This window comes from Tenrec ecaudatus, chromosome 9 (genome assembly GCF_050624435.1).
Source record: "Tenrec ecaudatus isolate mTenEca1 chromosome 9, mTenEca1.hap1, whole genome shotgun sequence".
Taxonomy (NCBI): domain Eukaryota; kingdom Metazoa; phylum Chordata; class Mammalia; order Afrosoricida; family Tenrecidae; genus Tenrec; species Tenrec ecaudatus.
The window spans coordinates 160,299,390-160,317,258 of NC_134538.1; the positions used below are offsets into that span (position 1 = coordinate 160,299,390).

Below are 17,869 nucleotides of genomic sequence, written 5' to 3' on the forward strand. Positions count from 1 at the left end.
GCTGATGGTCTCTGCCAGCTCCTGGGCTCTTCTTCCTTAAACCGTTCATCTTCCTAAGTGATGACTTATATACAAAGTGACAACTATGGTATTTCTGCAGGTCGGGCCTAAAACCAAAGAACTGCATGTGTCCTGAAGCAGGTTCCAGGACCTTGCTGAGGCCCCCTTTCTCTCCTGAGAAATGGAACCGGACACGAGGGTGTTGAATTTGGATGGTCAGTATTTTCCCTCATAGATCGCAAATTTTTAAAAATAATGTTATTCACACAAAATTCACGTTAGGATCCACTTCCCTAGTTAAGTCGCTTTTTCAAAGGTATCTATATCCATATCCATATCATCTGTCTATGACATCATCACAATCAGTTCTAGTGCTCCCACATTCCTTTATTGTGCCCCAATTCCAGTCCCCACTCCCAATACCCCCTGCCAGATAAACCAATTATCTGTTGGTGTCTCTATGTTTCTGTTAGCTTCACACACTGAGAAATGTAACAGAAACAATAAAAATCGAAACCAAAACAGATCAGAAAGAAAAAAAATATATACTAGGAAAAGACCATCAGCAACATTTTTTTAAAAGCCAGAAAAGGTGTTTCTGTCGTGGAATAAGCAAGAAATATTTAAGCTTAGAGCAAATTCAGGTTGAGTCAAGAGGGAGGCCAAGCAACCAAATATCATATTATCCCATAGCTCGATTCACCATAATCAATTTTATTATATACAGTCTGTCTGATAGTGAAGCTGCTCACATCCCGCGCCTGTGGCGAAACTCGATCTGCCAGAGGCTTAGTATGACTAGATGCTCTGCAGATGGATTCTGGGCTCCCGCTGTCCCACTCAACCTTCTACAAATTGGGTGTGCATAGTTTAGCCTCGGGTACGTTTCCCTTCATCATATTTGAATTGTGCTCGCTTCTGTATGGGCAACTTTTTACGCTGATCATTTAAGGTGAATCTGTTCTGCAGAGACATGTTGAGGAGCCCGACCTGACCACACCTTCCATGGCGTGCCCAGCAAGCAGTGCGGAACTTACCCACCTGCTCGCGGCTGCCCAGCTTTGTCCACCCGTTAGCTCTGCTACAGAGAGGCCCGACTTCAGCAAGAACAGAGGTGAGTGCCTAATCTGAAGGATCTTGGCATGAATTCCATGCACTACAAGCCATCCTTCATGGCGTCCACATAGGACAGTCCCCTAGTATCTGTACTCACTGAGTATTGTTCTGTAATTATGCCATCCTCTCTGTTCCACTTATGGAAAGGTTAAGATTTCATCATGTTATCCGTGTGACTCCCCAGGGAGCTTGTTAAGGTATCCCCCAAAGGGATATATCCTCCCTAGTGTGGGAAATAGATTTGTCTCATTTAAATTGCTCATGTCACACCAAAACTCACCGCAGCAAATATGGTTTATAACTTGGAACTCATGGAGACTGGATTCCTTTTCCTGGGCATATCCTCCTTACAATTTCTAGCCATTCCCTAATTCTTTGTCCCGTTTTCAACCCCACATTTCAAAATACATACTCTGCATTTACAGGGGAGCTTTTGTTAAACTTTCTATTTGAAGCATTTAGATATTAAATTTTTGCTCCAAGTAGTTCATCTGCCTCCGCATAGCTGGAAATAGATACATAACCTTAATGACTGAGATAAAAACTTCATTTATTTATTTTACATCCCATTCCCATTTTGAACTCCATGACTGCCCTTGTCACTGCCCACTCCACTTTGGAACGCATGACGCCCCTTCTCTCCGCCCACTCCGCTTTGGAACCCCATGAAGCCACTTATCCCGCACACTCCCCTTTGGATCTCCATGAATCTCCCCTTGTCTCAGTCCACTCCCCTTTTGGACTCCATGACTCTCCTTGTCACTCCCCTCTGGAACCGCATGATGCCCCGTTTCTCCACCCACTCCCTTTTGAAACCCCTTGAAGCCCCTAGTCTGCGCCCACACCCCTTTGGGTCTCCATGGCACCCTTTGTCTCCTCCTACTCCCCTTTGGGATCCCATGAGGTCCTCACTGCCCACACCCCTTTGGAACCCCATTACTCCCCTTGGCCCCGCCCACTCCCCCGACTGAGATTACTTTAACCCAGATTTGGGGGTGGCCTAGAGAAAAAAATAGTAAATAGCCCTAGTCTAGACTAATCACTTTTGGTGATCGTTTTATATTTTTCTCTCTTAAACCTCTACTAAATTTCCCCATTAAACAAATGAACCAATGATTGAGATTTTTGCCTTCACATGAAAACTCCAACCACCTTACCTATACTTAGGCCACTGACTTATTTTATGATAATTTTTATATGTCATATGTCAACTGCACTCTTTGGTATGTGAAAATCCAGTTGTCCCAAGACAATGTTCTGACTCACTGGATGACATGGCACACTTGTGAAAGATCAGCTGGTTCTTTGTCTGGGCTTGTTTCTGGACTCTGCTCCATCCCACTGAGTTATACGTCCACACTTACGCCAGTACCAGGCTGTTTTGATTACTGTTGCTTTGGGATGTTTTTATGAGGCGCCAGTAGAGTCAGAACGCATAGCAACCCTACTTCTAATGGGTCAAACTCTGCATGGTCCTTGCCAACCTCACAATCACTACAGTGTCTGAGCCCATCCTGGCAGCCGCTGCGTCAATCCGCCTTATTGAGGGGCATCTTCTTCTTGTCACTGTTCTGCTTACTAAATATGATGTCCTTCTCCCGAGACAGATCCCTCTTGGTAGCATGTCCCAGGCACCGAAAATAAAATCTGAGGAAGCTTACTTCAAAGACAGCTTGGTTCATTCTTCAGGCAGTCTATGGAATAGTCAGTTTCTTAGGCAATGTCAAAATGCAAAGGCATCCATTCTGCTCTGGTCTGTATTCATTGTCCAGTTTCCTCGTGTCCATGAGGCGATTGGAAAGACCACGGCTTGAATCAGGCACACCTCAGTCCTCAAAGCAGCATCTTTGCTCTTTTGGGGCACATTCTCCTGATGCAAAACATCCTGTAATTTCTTGGCTGCCATTTCCCCGGGCATTCTCTGTAGCTATAGCTGCAGGGTAATCCTCGACAGTTTAATACATTTTCCATTCATCATGATGTTGTCTGTTAGTTCAGTTGTGAGGATTTTTGTTTTATTTATGTTAAGGTTTAATCCATAGTGAAGACTGTAGTATTTGGTCTTTATTAACAATTGTTCCAATTCCTCTTCCTTTTCAGTAAGCAAGGTTGTGCCCTCTGCATGACACATGGAGTGAATGAATCTTCCTCCAGTCCTGACGCCACATCCTTCTTGATATTGTCCATTGTCAGCAAGTACCTTGAGAGGGTATCACCCTGACACACACCGGGCTAGATGTAAGTTCCTATCGCATCCCCTCGTTCTGTTTGAAGGCGGCCGCTTGCCCTGTGCACAGGTGCCACATAAGTACAGTGAAGTGCTCTAGATTTTTCATTCTTCTCAAGGTTGCCATCATTTGTTAGGGCATGCTCGGTCAAATCCCGTTCACACTGTCAGTGAAACACAGGCGAATATGTTTCCGGTGTTCACTACTGTAGTCAAGACTCGTTTGACTCGTCTAATTGCATCCTTGGTTCCACACACCCTTCTGAATCCAGCTGGAACGTCAGGCTGCTCCCTGATGATGTACTGCTGCAACTGTTTTTGAATGATCATCACGATTTTACTCATGCACGGTATTAATAACATTGTCAGAAAACTTCTGTATTTCATTGGATCACCTTCCTTTGGAAGGGACCCAAATATTGATTTCTTTCAGTCATTTGGCCAATTAGGTTTCCTCCAAATTTCTTGGAAGAAACAAGAGTGCTTTCAGAGTTACAGTCACTTGTTACAACATCCCAATTGTTACTCTGTCAACTCATGGAGCATTGCTGTTTTTTCTGTACCTTCAGTACACTTAGGAATTCTTCCTTCAAGGTCACCAGTTCCTTATCACACGAAATCTTCTGAAATAGTTGAATGTAAATGAATTATTTCTGGTACAGTCAATCTATAAATGGCTTTCATTCTCTTTTGATGATTCTTATGGCAATATTGCAACTCAAGGTTTGAAGTTTTCCTCAGTGCTTTCAATTTGAGAAATATTGAACTTGTTTTCTCCTTTGGTTTTCTACCTCTAGGTCTTTTCACATTTCATTTAATTCTTTACTTTTTCTTCTCTGGTGCCCTTTGGAATCATCTGTTAAAGTTTTTCTATTAATCACGACTTCTGTCTTATTTAGCTACTTTATCTTCTGTTGATGTAAGAGGGTCTCTAACTCAGGTGTGATTTGTTCAGGGTCATATGTTCTCCTGTGGACTTGTTTTCATTTTATTCTACCCCAAAGAAATGGTTTGGTTATTCCCATCTCCAGCTTCTCTGTGATGCAGTGTTTTACTTGATATGGTCTTTCTAGTCTGAACCTTTGCAACTTTTACCAAACTACTGGGTATTTTCCTAATGGTCCTGGGTATGAGAAGGTGGGGGAAGATGATGATAGGATTCAGTTTTTAAAGATAGTTAGTAGCATTCATTGTGATTTCATAAACTTGGACCTGTACCATAGAGTTTGGTCAATTTTGCCATCCTGCTGGTAATAAAACGAGCCATCTCAGGAGCAAAAAAGGGGCCTCTACTACATCCACAGCCCTTCACATCCATTTGGTTCCTTGTTTTTGAATCTGATACCTTTTCTTGTTGATACTTCATGATCACATAGGCTGGTGTGCTTCTTCCACGTGGGCTTTGTTGCTTCCCTGCTAGATGGCCACTTGTTTAACAAGCCCTTAAGACCCCAGATGTTATATCTATTTTTAATTAAAAGATCATTTTATTGGGGGTTCTTACAGATCTTATAACAATCCATACATCAATTGTATCAAGCACATTTGTACATATGTTGCCATAATTATTTTCTAAACATTTACTTTCTATTGAGCCCTTGGTACAAGATCCTCTTTTTTACCTCCCCCTCCCACCCTCATGCCCCCTTAAAAATTATAAATTATTTTCATATTTTACACTGGTTGCTGTCTCCATTCCCCCATGGCCTTTGTTGTTCATCCCCAGAGGTGGGGTTGTATGTCTATCATGGTGATACTTTTTTCTGCTATATCTTTTAATAGCTGGGCACCCTCAGCTTTCTTCACCACATTTTCTTATGCACCCATCTTGTTTTCAGTGATCATGGCAGGAAAGTGAATATCATACAATACTACATTATTAGAAAGAAAACATTCTTGTACTGAGATAAATTTTAAGTAGAGGCCAAAAGTCCATCTGCTTCCTTGCTTTATATATATATATATATATATATATACACACAAGTATACTTACATTGACATATTTCCATATATTCATACATATAGAAATATACGCATTCTTTCTCCTTTCCTCTTTTTCTTAGACAGTCCTTCTCAGAAAGGCCACATGAAAGGGATGATAAATCCAGGATGTAGCATAACACTGATGAGCCACTTAGCTATCCTCTAGTTCTCTACTATATCTTCCCCCTTTACTATTATGGGTTTAATTTGTTTTACCTCATTGAACATGTTAGAATTCCATATGCTCATTTGTATATTTAAGATCATTCAGTACATGAAAGCCAAGATAGATAACCCTTCAGAAACAGTGACAGGAGCAATGGTTACCTGCGGGCAGAGGAACAGAGGGGTGGGGATAGTGAACTGATGGCATTGAGACTGTATAACCACATTTGATGGGATTGAATAACAGAATTGCTGTGAATGGATATTTGGATTTTGTAAGATTTGGCTAAATAAATAACTAACTAAATAAGGGTTCTTGGGGGGGGGTATGCTGCGGGAGGGAATAAAGGGGAGCTTTTATCAAGGAGTTCAAGAAGAAAGAAAATGTTTTGAAACTGTTCGTGGTAGCAATCGTGCCATACATCTTGATGTGACTGAACCATGGAATGTTATGATATCTGTAAGATCACCTAATTAAAAAGTTAATCTTTAATAAAAGAGAGAGAGAGAGAGAGAGAGAAGATCCAAGAGTGCAGAATGTCCTTTGGACCCAGAGATCCCCAGGAAATGAACTGTTCCACCCAGGGCCTGAGGAGAGCAACAGAGTCAAAAGCCAGACTATAAGGCAGACTGCCTGGCCCAAGGAGGGAGTAAAGCTGAGTGCCTTTGGCCAGAAGCTGGCTTGTGGAATGTGATGTCCTTAATTAGGAGAGCTAGGCTTGTTGCCTCACAAAGTACCATGCCTGGAAAACCAGTGCAGAAGTTGCATGCAATGTTTTCTGGCTAAACCAAAGAATGAAACCAAACTCATTGCCGGATACCGGGTACAGCTGCCCTGCTGCTAAACACAGGAGAAGAAAACTCGATGTCCACACCAGCCCAAGGCCAATTGCCACAGGCAATGGTCAGACACATCTCCAATCTTCATTTTTTTCCTCCTGTTTTCACACCAGCTGCTCCTTCCACATTGTGCTACTTTCTTTCTTATTTTTTATGTCATTTTTTCCTCCAAAACCATTATATTGGGTGTTAATACAGATATGTACAATTGCTACCACAATCCGTTTCAAAACCTCCTTTTCCTTTTTGAACTCCTTGACATCGGCTCCCTTTCACCCCTGCCCATTCACCACCACCACCACTGCAGCCCCCAGGATCCCTTATTCTACTTGCTGTCCCCATAGTCTCATCAACCCTGGGTTTCATATACTAAAAAACAGAAAAATATAACAAAAATTAAAGAGTTATCCCATGATGAAACACATGAGAGATAAACACCAGCATTAAAAAAACTAAAAATAAATTAGCATAGAAAGTGTTGAAAACCAGATCAGGCCTAACATGCATCAGAGAGCGCATCGACTGACAAAGTTTAAACTGTTCAAGTTTAGATCTTCTATAACCATCATTCCAATATAGTATCTTTAATAACCAATTTCCTCTTATCCCTTTATTAGGAATAACTTTTGAGACCCCAATGTTATTTTATCTGATGTCTTTCTTGCTGAACTCAGTAATTCATTGCAAGAGCCACACAAAAACACAGACAACAATCACAATTATAAGGATTTATTAGGGAAGTAAAGAGGTTATTACAAGATAGGAGCAGAAAACATTAAAGAGACAGTCATTGGTACGCAGCAACGTAACAACGCTCTTCAACTGGCTACCAGGTCGGCTCCCTCCCTGGCCTTCTACCTCTCAGTTGCCTGGTCCATTGGCCTCTGCCTTCGTGAGGCAAGAAGCTCCCCCTCTCTGCTGCCTCACAATCTCATGGTGTCGGCACTTGTGTGCTCCGTTTCCTTGTTTCAGCCTCTGGTCTTGGTTTGGCATGGCCTGCATTGCCTCTGACCTTGACCCCCACGACCTGTTCCACTGGGAACACTTCTTCTTTGATGGTTCTAACTATGGATCCTTCTTTGTTTCCAACTTCAGAATTTCATTTTCAAGTGATTATCAATGTATGTTGATCAATTTCAGCCAGCAGAACTAGAACTGATAAAGAATTATCTTCCTGGAAAGTTTATCTCCCTCCCCCCCAAAAAAAAACTTATATTGGCATTACCTGTGCCTGTTATGTTTTGTGGGAAGAGTGTGGATTAAATTCCAGCAATGGTTTTAGGATGGCTTGGGTTTCTGGTTTCTTTTGGGCTCAATTTTCATGTTTTATTTTCCTAGGAAGTTGCAATGTCATCTAGATTTTTAATAGAATGACAAAGTTGTTTACAATATATTCATAGTATTTTCTAATGCCTTTAAAAGAAAAATTATGGGCCCTCTTTGTACTCATGATTATACGCTGTGTTCTTTCTTTTACATATGTACACACTCACATATACAAATACACACTTTCCCTCTCAATTTATGTTTCCCCAAAAAACCACAGGATGTGACTTCATTTGACAAATAAAATCTTTCCAGATGTTGTTACTAAATATGAGGTCAAACTGGATTCAGGCGAACCTTGAATCCAATAACTGATATCTGTATAGGAGAGGGGAGACAGACCTCATCATATAGGGACAGAGTGGGAGACACACCAGAAAGTGATGTCTTAATGGAAACAGAAGTGAGAATGGTAAAGTCGGAGACCAAGGAGCAGCAAAGATTGCAGACAGGCACCAGAAGCTGGAAGAGGCAGAGGATTCTCTCCTACAGGTTTCAAGGGAGCAGGAACCAGTCTGTGCACTCATTTTGGATTTCTGAATTCCAAGGCTGAGAGATAAAACACTCATGTGGTTTGAAGCCACCCAGCTTGTGGGACTTTGTTATAGCAACCCTATAAAGACACACACACACACACACACACACACACTTTTGTTTTAGTTGCTTACAACATAATGGCAGGAGTTAGGGTTACTAGTCTTCCACATTGCCAGAAATTAAAGTCTGGGTCATTTGTGCATGACATAATTCAGCTTTATATCCCGGTAATTCATGTTCTAAAATGTGACCACCAATCCTCTTTGCTTCTACATCTCCCGGATTTTTTGTTTGTTTTAAGTGTATTATTTTTACATGATTAAAGCTTGTGCTTTTCACATTTTGCTTTCCTCCCTGGATGACTTTAAGTCGAACAGTCACATTGTCAGTTTAAACCTACATCAGAAATGATGGTCCACAAAGAGCTGGTCTGTCCGTTCGCTTCCTTTAGCACTTCACACATGTATGTTTCTTGAGCTATTGCATGCAAAAGATATATACACATGCACACATGTAAACATATATGAAACATACACAGACATGTACAGAATGACTATAAGCACATTAAAAACAATTTTTTTTCAAAGTTATGTTTTTAAAATTTATAAAAAACAACCTTATCACCTTCAAAATAGTCTCCATTACATTGAATACATCTGCAATTTCATTCTTGGAAACATTTTCCAAACTCATCTGTTTGGATGGCTGACAGCACCTCCCTCATTTTTGTTTATTCCTTCACCTCTCCACATCATCAAATAGCTGTCCTTTCATGTCCCTCTTTATTCATGGAAGCAAAAAAGTGGTCACATGAAGTGAGGTCAGGAGAGTAAGGTGTGTGGGGTAAAAGAGGCATGCTATTTTTTGCCCAAAACTGGTGCACTGAGATGGCTGCATGAGCAGTTGCATTGTCATGAATGGTAAAACCAGTCCCCCACAAATCAGGTCTTTTTTGTTGTTAAAATTCACTGAACTATGCTTCAAGATAGTCCAGATAACTTACCCATCTCTTCAATGGCCCGTTTTCAGTCTTTGAGCACATGTACCTGAATTTTGTCAACATTTTTCATCCATTTGGAAAGTTGATAGACATCCAGAACAAGGTTTGTCATCAGTTGATATTTCATCTGTTTGTTTGTTTGTTTTTTGAAATGTGCAAACAACTCGCACACTTGAGTTTTTCCCATAGAGCTCTCCTTGAAAGCTGTGTTCAACATCTCAACAGTTTCTGTGGCATTTTTCCAGAGCAGGAAGCATAATTTCATTACCTCACATGGTCTCTTAAATCAGTTGTCACAAAAAAATGAGGTACAAGCAAAAATGCTTTCATGAAAAAATCCACTGTGACCAGAGAGAACCTTCCCAGTTGACACCACTGGGTGCACTAACTCAGAGTGAGTTGCTTGATGCTTACCTAGCAGCAAAAACATACTACAAAAGTTTCACCCTACAGAATGATCTTCCAGTTTTTTGGGGAGGGGGTAACCCCTCATATTATGTATTTCTTGTATTATTTAGAATATGTTTACCTTCAAGTTACAGAAGACAACAGCTAAAAGGGCTTAACAGAAAGATCCTTTTTCTTATTTTGTAAAATCTAAAGATATCAAGTAAGAGGATGGTAAGTGATGAGGTTTCAATGGCGTGCAGGAACACGGAATCATGAGGACCACGCTCACACACTCGGGATATTCAAACCCCCTCACACTGCTCTCTGCTTCCACAGCACTCTCCGAAGGGCGCCCTTCACCTCTGCGTTCCTCAAACTGTAGATCATTGGGTTCAGCATTGGGTTGAAAAGGCTGTAGAACAAAGATAAAACCTTCCTTTGCTCTTGAGAATGGCTGGACTTGGGGGCTAGGTATATGACCATGGCACTACCAAAGAAGAGCCCAACCACGCAGAGGTGGGAGGAGCAGGTGGAGAAGGCCTTTCTGCGTCCCTCTCTGGATTGGATCCTCAGGATGGCAAAGAGGATGCGGGTGTAGGAGACCAGCACCAGAAAGAGGGGCCCCACAAGGATGCTCACTGAAGCAATGACGAGGACCACTCGGTTGAGTCTGGTGTCCACACAGGCCAGTTTCAATACTGACACGATCTGACAGAAGAAGTGGTTGATGGTTTGTGGACCGCAGAAGGGGAGCCTCAGAAGGAGGGCGATGTGGATGAGAATCAAGAGGAAGCTGAACACCCAGCAAATGCTGGCCAGAGCAGTGCACACTCTCCAGTTCATGATGACAATGTATTGGAGAGGGTGGCAGATGGCCACGTACCTGTCATAGGACATCACCACCAGCACCATGCACTCAGTGTGACCAAAAACCATATAGAAATATGTCTGAAGTATACATGAACCAAAGGTTACAGTTTTCTTCTGCATCACGAGGTTTTCAAGCATCCTGGGGACAGTGCTAGAGGCATAGGACATGTCAATGATGGACAAGTGTGAGAGGAAGAAGTACATGGGGCTGTGCAGTCGGGGGTCCAGCCAGATGAGCCCTAGGATGGTCGCATTTCCCATCATGGTGAGGATGTAAAATAGCAAGAATATCCCAAAGAGGAAAACCTTCAGTCTGGGGTCCACCTGAAAGCCCAGCAGGGTGACTTCTGTGATCCATGTCTCATTGCTCCCCATGGCTTTTTGATGACTATGACGTGCTTATTACAGAAAATTCAAAGCTGAAGAATACTCATGGCAATTGAGTTGATTCCAATTCACAGTAATCCTAATGATAGAAAATGGAAAATTAAAGATATATATTTAATTATGTATGTGTATATACATACATACATATGTACATACTCATTTTACAGTGAGAATTCACTCGAGACCACAATGAGTGATTCATTGGTCCAACCCAGCTTCCAGGTTTGTGTTGTTGATCTATATAACTTATATTTTTACTTTGCTTCATAGTTTTCTGATCATTCATAGAATGTTTGTCGTCACTATGGAGCAATGGTACACAATGGTTGAGCTTTAACTAACTGTAAGGCTGACCATTTGAACCCCAGCAGATCTGAGGAGGAAAAGCCTGGCAGTCTGCTTACATAAAGATCACGGCCCAGGACACCCTGCTGGGAGCCTCTCCTCTGTCTTACAGGGTTGCCACGAGTGAGAATCAGCTTGAAGCCGCCTAACATCACCAAGCTAAATTTCTTTCTCAAGATTTCTCTGCTAGATTATTCTAGAATTTAGTTGTCCTAAGACCAGGAGGAAGAGCCTTGGCAACATAGAGGGTTACACAGTGGACTACTGACACCGAGGTCAGCAGTTCAAAGCTACAAGATGATGGGGAAGATGAGATTTCTGTTCCCCTCACAATCCCAGGGGACAGGTCCACTGTGTGCTATCAGGTTGCATGAGTCAGAATCAACTCCATGGCAGTGAATGAGGTTGAAGAGGAAATATGGAAAAGTGCCAGTAACACAGTCCAGCAAAACAATGTCCTACCTCCAACCTTGGTAAGTAGTGACTGGGGCCTTCAAAGCTGTGAGCAGCAGCTCTGTAAGGTGAAGCTATTGGTCTTTCACTGTGTTAAGGAAAGAAGAGTGAAGGAAAATGGAAACTTCATGGACAATGGAACCATCAGCCTCCACAACAACAAAAGAAATGAAAATACAATAATGAAAAATGAGTTTCTGCGCCTCTATTAACTGGTCATGGCAGTATCGATATCACACCAAACACCAATCGGCAGAGAGTAGATGGTCTGTAGTAACTATAGGGGTAAACACAACAAGATGATCACTTTCAGCTTCCAGTTCCCAAAGAAGGCTTAAACAAACAAACAAACAAATTCTAATAGAAAGAAGCTTCTTTGATCTGGAAATAACACAACTCAAAAAAAATATTCACTGCCACTGAATCAATGCTGACTCACAGCAACCCTATAAGATAAGGTCCCTTTGGGTTTCGGAGACTGTAACTCTGTAGAAGTAGGAGGAAAAAACAAAAACCTCTTTCTCCAGCGGAGAGACTGGTGGTTTCAAACTGCTGACTTTATGGTTAACAGCCCACTCGTAACCACGATGACACCTGTGCTCCCTACAGAAACATACTTGATACTAAAAGGCCCAACGCTCCGAGCCTTGGTGCTCACTAGCACTATTTAACCAGGGACTTAGACTTGTAGAGAAAAATTAGAATCAGTGTATATGATGACTTATACACAGAGGGACAGCTTCTTGTATTTTTCCCAAATTGGGCCTGAGTCCACAGGAACATGCAGAGATTGAGAACCTCGGAGTGGCATTGCATGCTCCCAGCCCTGAAGAAGATCCAGTGGACCTTTGCTGATGCCCTTTCCTCTCCTGATAAGAAGGTCAGGGCACATGGGGTGGTGAGGAGGCAACTCGATGGAGATCAACTAAGACCCACCTCTATTCCCCAAAGATCTACTAAGGAATCCAGGGGGCAGACCATGAAGAGACACCCCACCATTCCCTGGCAGGCTCACCAGACAGCGTGGAAACTGCCCACCTCCTCCCGGCTGTCCAGTTTGTCATCCTGTTTGTGTTGATGCAGGAAAGTGAGAGCTCAGGAAGAATGGAGGGATGTTCATACTCTGAAGGATCTTGGCATGAATTTTATCTGCTACAAGCCATACATACTTTATGTATTTTGTCATGATGCAATACGTTCGTCTCCCCGAGGTGCTAGTTAAGGTAACTCAAAAGAATTATTACTCCCAAGGAAGAGATATAGATTTGTCTCATTAAATCTGTTGCTGTGAATGAATTACCAGAATTCTCCATTGTAAATATTTTTTATAACTTAGAACTGATGGAGGTTTATTATTCCCATGGACATGTCTACCTTCCTAAAACTTCTAGTCACTCCTTCATTGTTCCATTCTTTATCCTTCCCTCCCCCCAATACATTCTCGATACTTATAGGGGAAATCTCCTAAGCTTTCTGTTGTAAGAATTTATGTGTTAAATTAAAGTTAGATTCCAAATGATTTGTCTGCATTCACATAGCAGGAGACAGATGCATAACCATGAATGACTGAGATATTTTAAAATCCATTTAACTTTGTTTTATTTATTTAATAAATAATAAAAATAATTTCATTTAATTATTATTTAAATTACTAAAATTAAATGAATATAATTCATTAAAAACTATTTAACCCAGCTAGCCACTTGTTTGCCTTCAAGCCTTTAAGAACCTAGCTGCTTTATCTTTTGATGGCCAGGCACCATCAGCTTTCTTCACCACATTTGCTTATGCACCCACTCTGTCTTCAGTGATCATGTCAGGTAAGTAAGCATCATGGAATGCCAATTTAATAGAAGAAAGTATTCTTGCATTAAGGGAGTACTTTAGTGGAGGTCCAATGTCTATCTGCTACCTTAATACTAAACTTATGAATATATGCACATAGATATGTTCCTCATCCTCATGAACATTTTTACATATAGCATCTTAAATGTTAGATTTTTGTCTTTGAATCTTATTGTATTTGTTTATCATCTGTAAGTTGTGTGCGCGCGTGTGTGTGTGTGTTCCTAGGATCGAGCTAATCCTCCTTTTCTATGAAAACCTAGTTAGTTCCATCAAGTCAATCCTGACTCAGCAACTCTATAGGACAGAGTAGAACCAGGCTGTAATAAGTCTTCACAGAAGATGACAGCCTCATCTTTCTCCAGAGAAGCAGCTGTTGGGTGTGAACCACCAACTTCGTAATTAGTAGCTCAGTGCTTAACCCCTGCACCACCAGGCCCCATCCATTTTATCTAGGTAATCTAATTTCCTACAACATAACTATTGTTATTCTCTACAATCATGTTTCCCTGATGTCATCTCTACAATTCCTAATTTTATTCATTTGAGTCTTCTCTCTCCTTTCTTAGTGTAGCTACAGTTTTCACAATTTTGCTGTACTTTTCAAAAGATCAAATAGTGGTGCTATTTGCCCTATTCTCACATTTTCAAATCCATTTATTTTCACTAGGTCGTGTAATTTTCTTCCTCTACTTGAATTATTTTCAGTTTGTTCTCTTTCTAGTTTTTGAATGTAGTAGGTGAAGTAATTTGATTCTTCTTTTAAAAATCATTTTATTGAGGGCTCATACAGCTCTTATCACAATCCATAGATCCATCCATTGTGTCAAACACATTTGTACATTTGTTGCCATCATCATTCTCAAAATATTTTCTTTCTATTTGAGCCCTTGGTATCAGCTCCTCATTTTTCTCCTCCCGCCCTCACAAACCCTTTATAATTTATAAATTATTATTCTTTTTTCATGTCTTACACTGATTAATGTCTCTTTTCACCCACTTTTCTGTTGTCTGCCCCCCTGGGAGGGGGTTATATGTAGATCATTGTGATCAGTTCCCCATTTAGCCCCCAACCTTCACTTTACCCTCCTAGTATCACTACTTTCATTATAGATCCTGAGGGGGTTATCTGTGCTGGATCCCTGTGTATCTAGCTCTGTACCTGTGTACATGCTCTGGTCCAGTTGGATTTGTAAGGTATACTTGAGGTCGTGATAGTTGGCGGGGCGCATTAAAGAACTAGAGGAAAGTTGTATGTTTCATCAGTGCTGACCTGCACCCTGACTGGCTCGTCTTTTTCTTGTGCTTGTTCTGTAAGGGGATGTCTAATTGTCTACAGATGGGTTTTGGGTCTCCACTCCACACTCCCCCTCATTCACATTGATATGTTTTTTTGTTTTGGGTCTTTGATGCCAGATAGCTGATTCCTATCGACACCTCATTATCACACAGGCTAGTGTTCTTCTTCTATGTGGATGTTGGTGCTTCTCAGCTAGATGGCCACTTGTTTATCTTCAAGCCTTTAAGACCCCAGATGCTATATCTTTGAATAGCTGGGCACCACCAGCTTTCTTCACCACATTTGCTTATGCACACATTTGTCTTCAGTGATCATGTCAGGAAGATGAGCATCACAAAATGCCAGGTTATTAGAACAAAGTGTTTTTGTGTTGAGGAGGGACTTGAGTAGAGGCCCAATGTCCATATGACACCTTAATACTTAACATATAAGTATATGTACATAGAGCTATTTCCCTATCGTTATATAAAAATATATTTATATATGTACATGCTTGTATTTAGATCTCTATGAGTGCCCATTCGCCTCTTAGTTCTTTCCTCTATTTCCTTTTACTTTCCTCAATGGCAAGGAGGGCGTAGGATGCCTGGGCAATGTAACCCAGAGGAATTACTTAAACCTGAATGAAGGCTGAACATGATAGTGGGTCAAGAGGAAAGTAATTCTTTTTTTTCAATAGCAGCATTAATAGCTTATATGCAATCCATTAAGTTAGGTTAGGTTGTTTTTAGTTTAATTTACCCTGAAGCATTTTTTAACTTCCTGTATGATTTATTCTTTGTTCCACTAAATATTTTAACTCACTCTGCCACACTGATTTTCCATCATAGTAAGCCTATAGGACAGGGGAGAACTGTCCCATAGGGTTTTCCAAGGATGGAAATCATTACAGAAGCTAATCTTTCTTCCAAAGTGGTTAGTGGATTTGAAATGCCAACTTTTAAGTTAGCAGCCAGGCATTTAACCACTATACCACCAGAGAGAGATGTATTAAACATTTTGGATTGTTTAGTTTATATATTTGTAAATTCTCCAAATTTCATTCTGTCATAAATAGGATCACTTTGTTTTTATTGCAGTAAGAGGACATTCTTTGTATGATTGCAAGAATTCTGGTTGAATAGTTTGTTTTCTGTTCAATTCTGCTTGGTTTTGTTTTGTTTTTGTTGTTCATGTATTTTGAGGCTTTATTTTCTGGAGCATATGGTCATAAGTATTAGATATTCATAATAGATTAACCTTTTGATCATTACAAAACAGCCTTTGGTGTCTACCGTAACAATTGCCTTTAAGTCTGTATTTGATAAATAAGAGGATAGCTGCTCTAGCTCTCTTTTGTCACAGTTTGCAGAGTATCGCCTTTTCTATCTTTTCACTGACGGTCCACCTAATGTGCTTGAACCTAAAGTGCATCTCCTGGGGAGAGATTATAGGTTAGTTATATTTTGTTTTCTAACTTAACAAACTAAGTCCACATGGAAGAAGCACCCCATCAGCAGTCACTGAAGGATTGGAATGCATACAATCCGAAGTCGAAGGAGGGAGCAGTATTAGAGCCTAAATTTTGAGCATCCAGTGCTCAGAAGGTGATGGATGACAGTGGGAGGCCAAGATTCATTTGTGGCACTACGTGGGAAATATGCCCCTCGATAATTCCCCCTGAGGGACGGGAGGAAAGTGGTCCCTAAACAAAGTGCTTGGGGAAAGGAGTGTAGAAGATAAAAGACATAAATCTGACCTGAACAGTTGAAAACTTGTCAGTAAAAACCTCCTATGATGTGGGCTGAACCTGATCTGGTTTCCAAAATTTTCTGTTTGTATTGTTGTGTATTTGTTTGTTTATATTAGAGTGTATCTCAGAGGTGTTATGTCACTGGAGGTCACACTCTAGAAGCTGTGGTACATGCGTTTCCATTTTGGGGTCTATGAAATCCAGCATTGATGCACCTCTAGGGAGAGCAAGTAGAATGAGGGATAACAGGGTGATGTTGTCAAGAAGCCCATGGAGAAAAAAAATGCTTGGAAACTGATTGTAGCAGCCATTTTAAATTCCACTTGATGTGATTGAACAGAAATATATGATGTACATATTCAATCTCAGCTAATAAAAAAGGGGGGACCCTTTGTTGACTTTATTTTAAAAATTAATATATTGACTCTATGCAGTATTAGTATTTGTTTAGTATAGTCAATTGTCTCGTGTGCATGTGATAGTTGGACACTGAATAAGAAAGTCAAGAGAAGAGCCGATGCATTTGACTTGTGGTGCTGTAAAAGCATATTGTGGGCACTGCGGACTCCCAACAGAATGACCAGGTCTGCCTTGGAGGAAGTACTCCCAGAATGCTCCTTAGAAACCAGGATGGGGAGGCTTAGTCTCCTGTACTTTAGACGTGTGATCAGGAGAGAGCAGTCCCTGGAGAAGGCCATCCTGCCTTGCAAAGTAGAAGGGTAGCGAAATTGAGGAAGGTCCTCAAGAAGATGACTGACACAGTGACTGCAATGATGGCTCCACCATAAGAACAATCAGGAAGATGGTGGAGAACGACATTCTATGGCTCATCACTATCAGTCAGAATCGACTCAATGGCACCTTCCCATTACATGCAATTGTGGTATGACCCAAGAGTCAATTAAGTTTATAACCTGGGAAAATGATGAAAACCAAAAAGTGTCTACAGATATATTTGAATTCCTTTCCCACTACTTCTTTACTATTTTGTATATTTCATAGTTAAGATCTAGTGTTTCATCTTTATGAAAAATGATAATTTTAGCATACCTAAAACCTCTTAATTTAAAATTAAATTGTTTTTGATAGAAACTTATTATCATATCACTGATAAACTAGTTATCAAACCCAGAAGAAAAGTGTAGTTTTTCCTAGGACGCTGTTTTCCTTCCAATCTGCTCAAAACTTCATCATGGAGAAAATGCATCCAATATGCCAATATATTGGTTAGCTTGACATCCTGTTAGGATTTTTAAATTATACTGCTTTAAAATTACTTGTTAATTGTCTTTCCCTTGGAATCATATCTTATGCTCCTCCTAATTAGGTTATGTTCTAAAAATCATCATGGAT

General features: G+C 40.7%; 1 protein-coding gene across 1 annotated transcript; it reads right to left on the reverse strand.

The window, feature by feature from the left end:
* Window positions 1-9,896: 9,896 nt before the first annotated feature.
* On the reverse strand, window positions 9,897-10,829 carry LOC142456633 (olfactory receptor 2A12-like). The gene has a single exon (XM_075557783.1). It carries the CDS (start codon window positions 10,827-10,829, stop codon window positions 9,897-9,899), a length of 933 nt encoding a protein of 310 aa, XP_075413898.1.
* Between the last annotated feature and the right edge of the window lie 7,040 nt (window positions 10,830-17,869).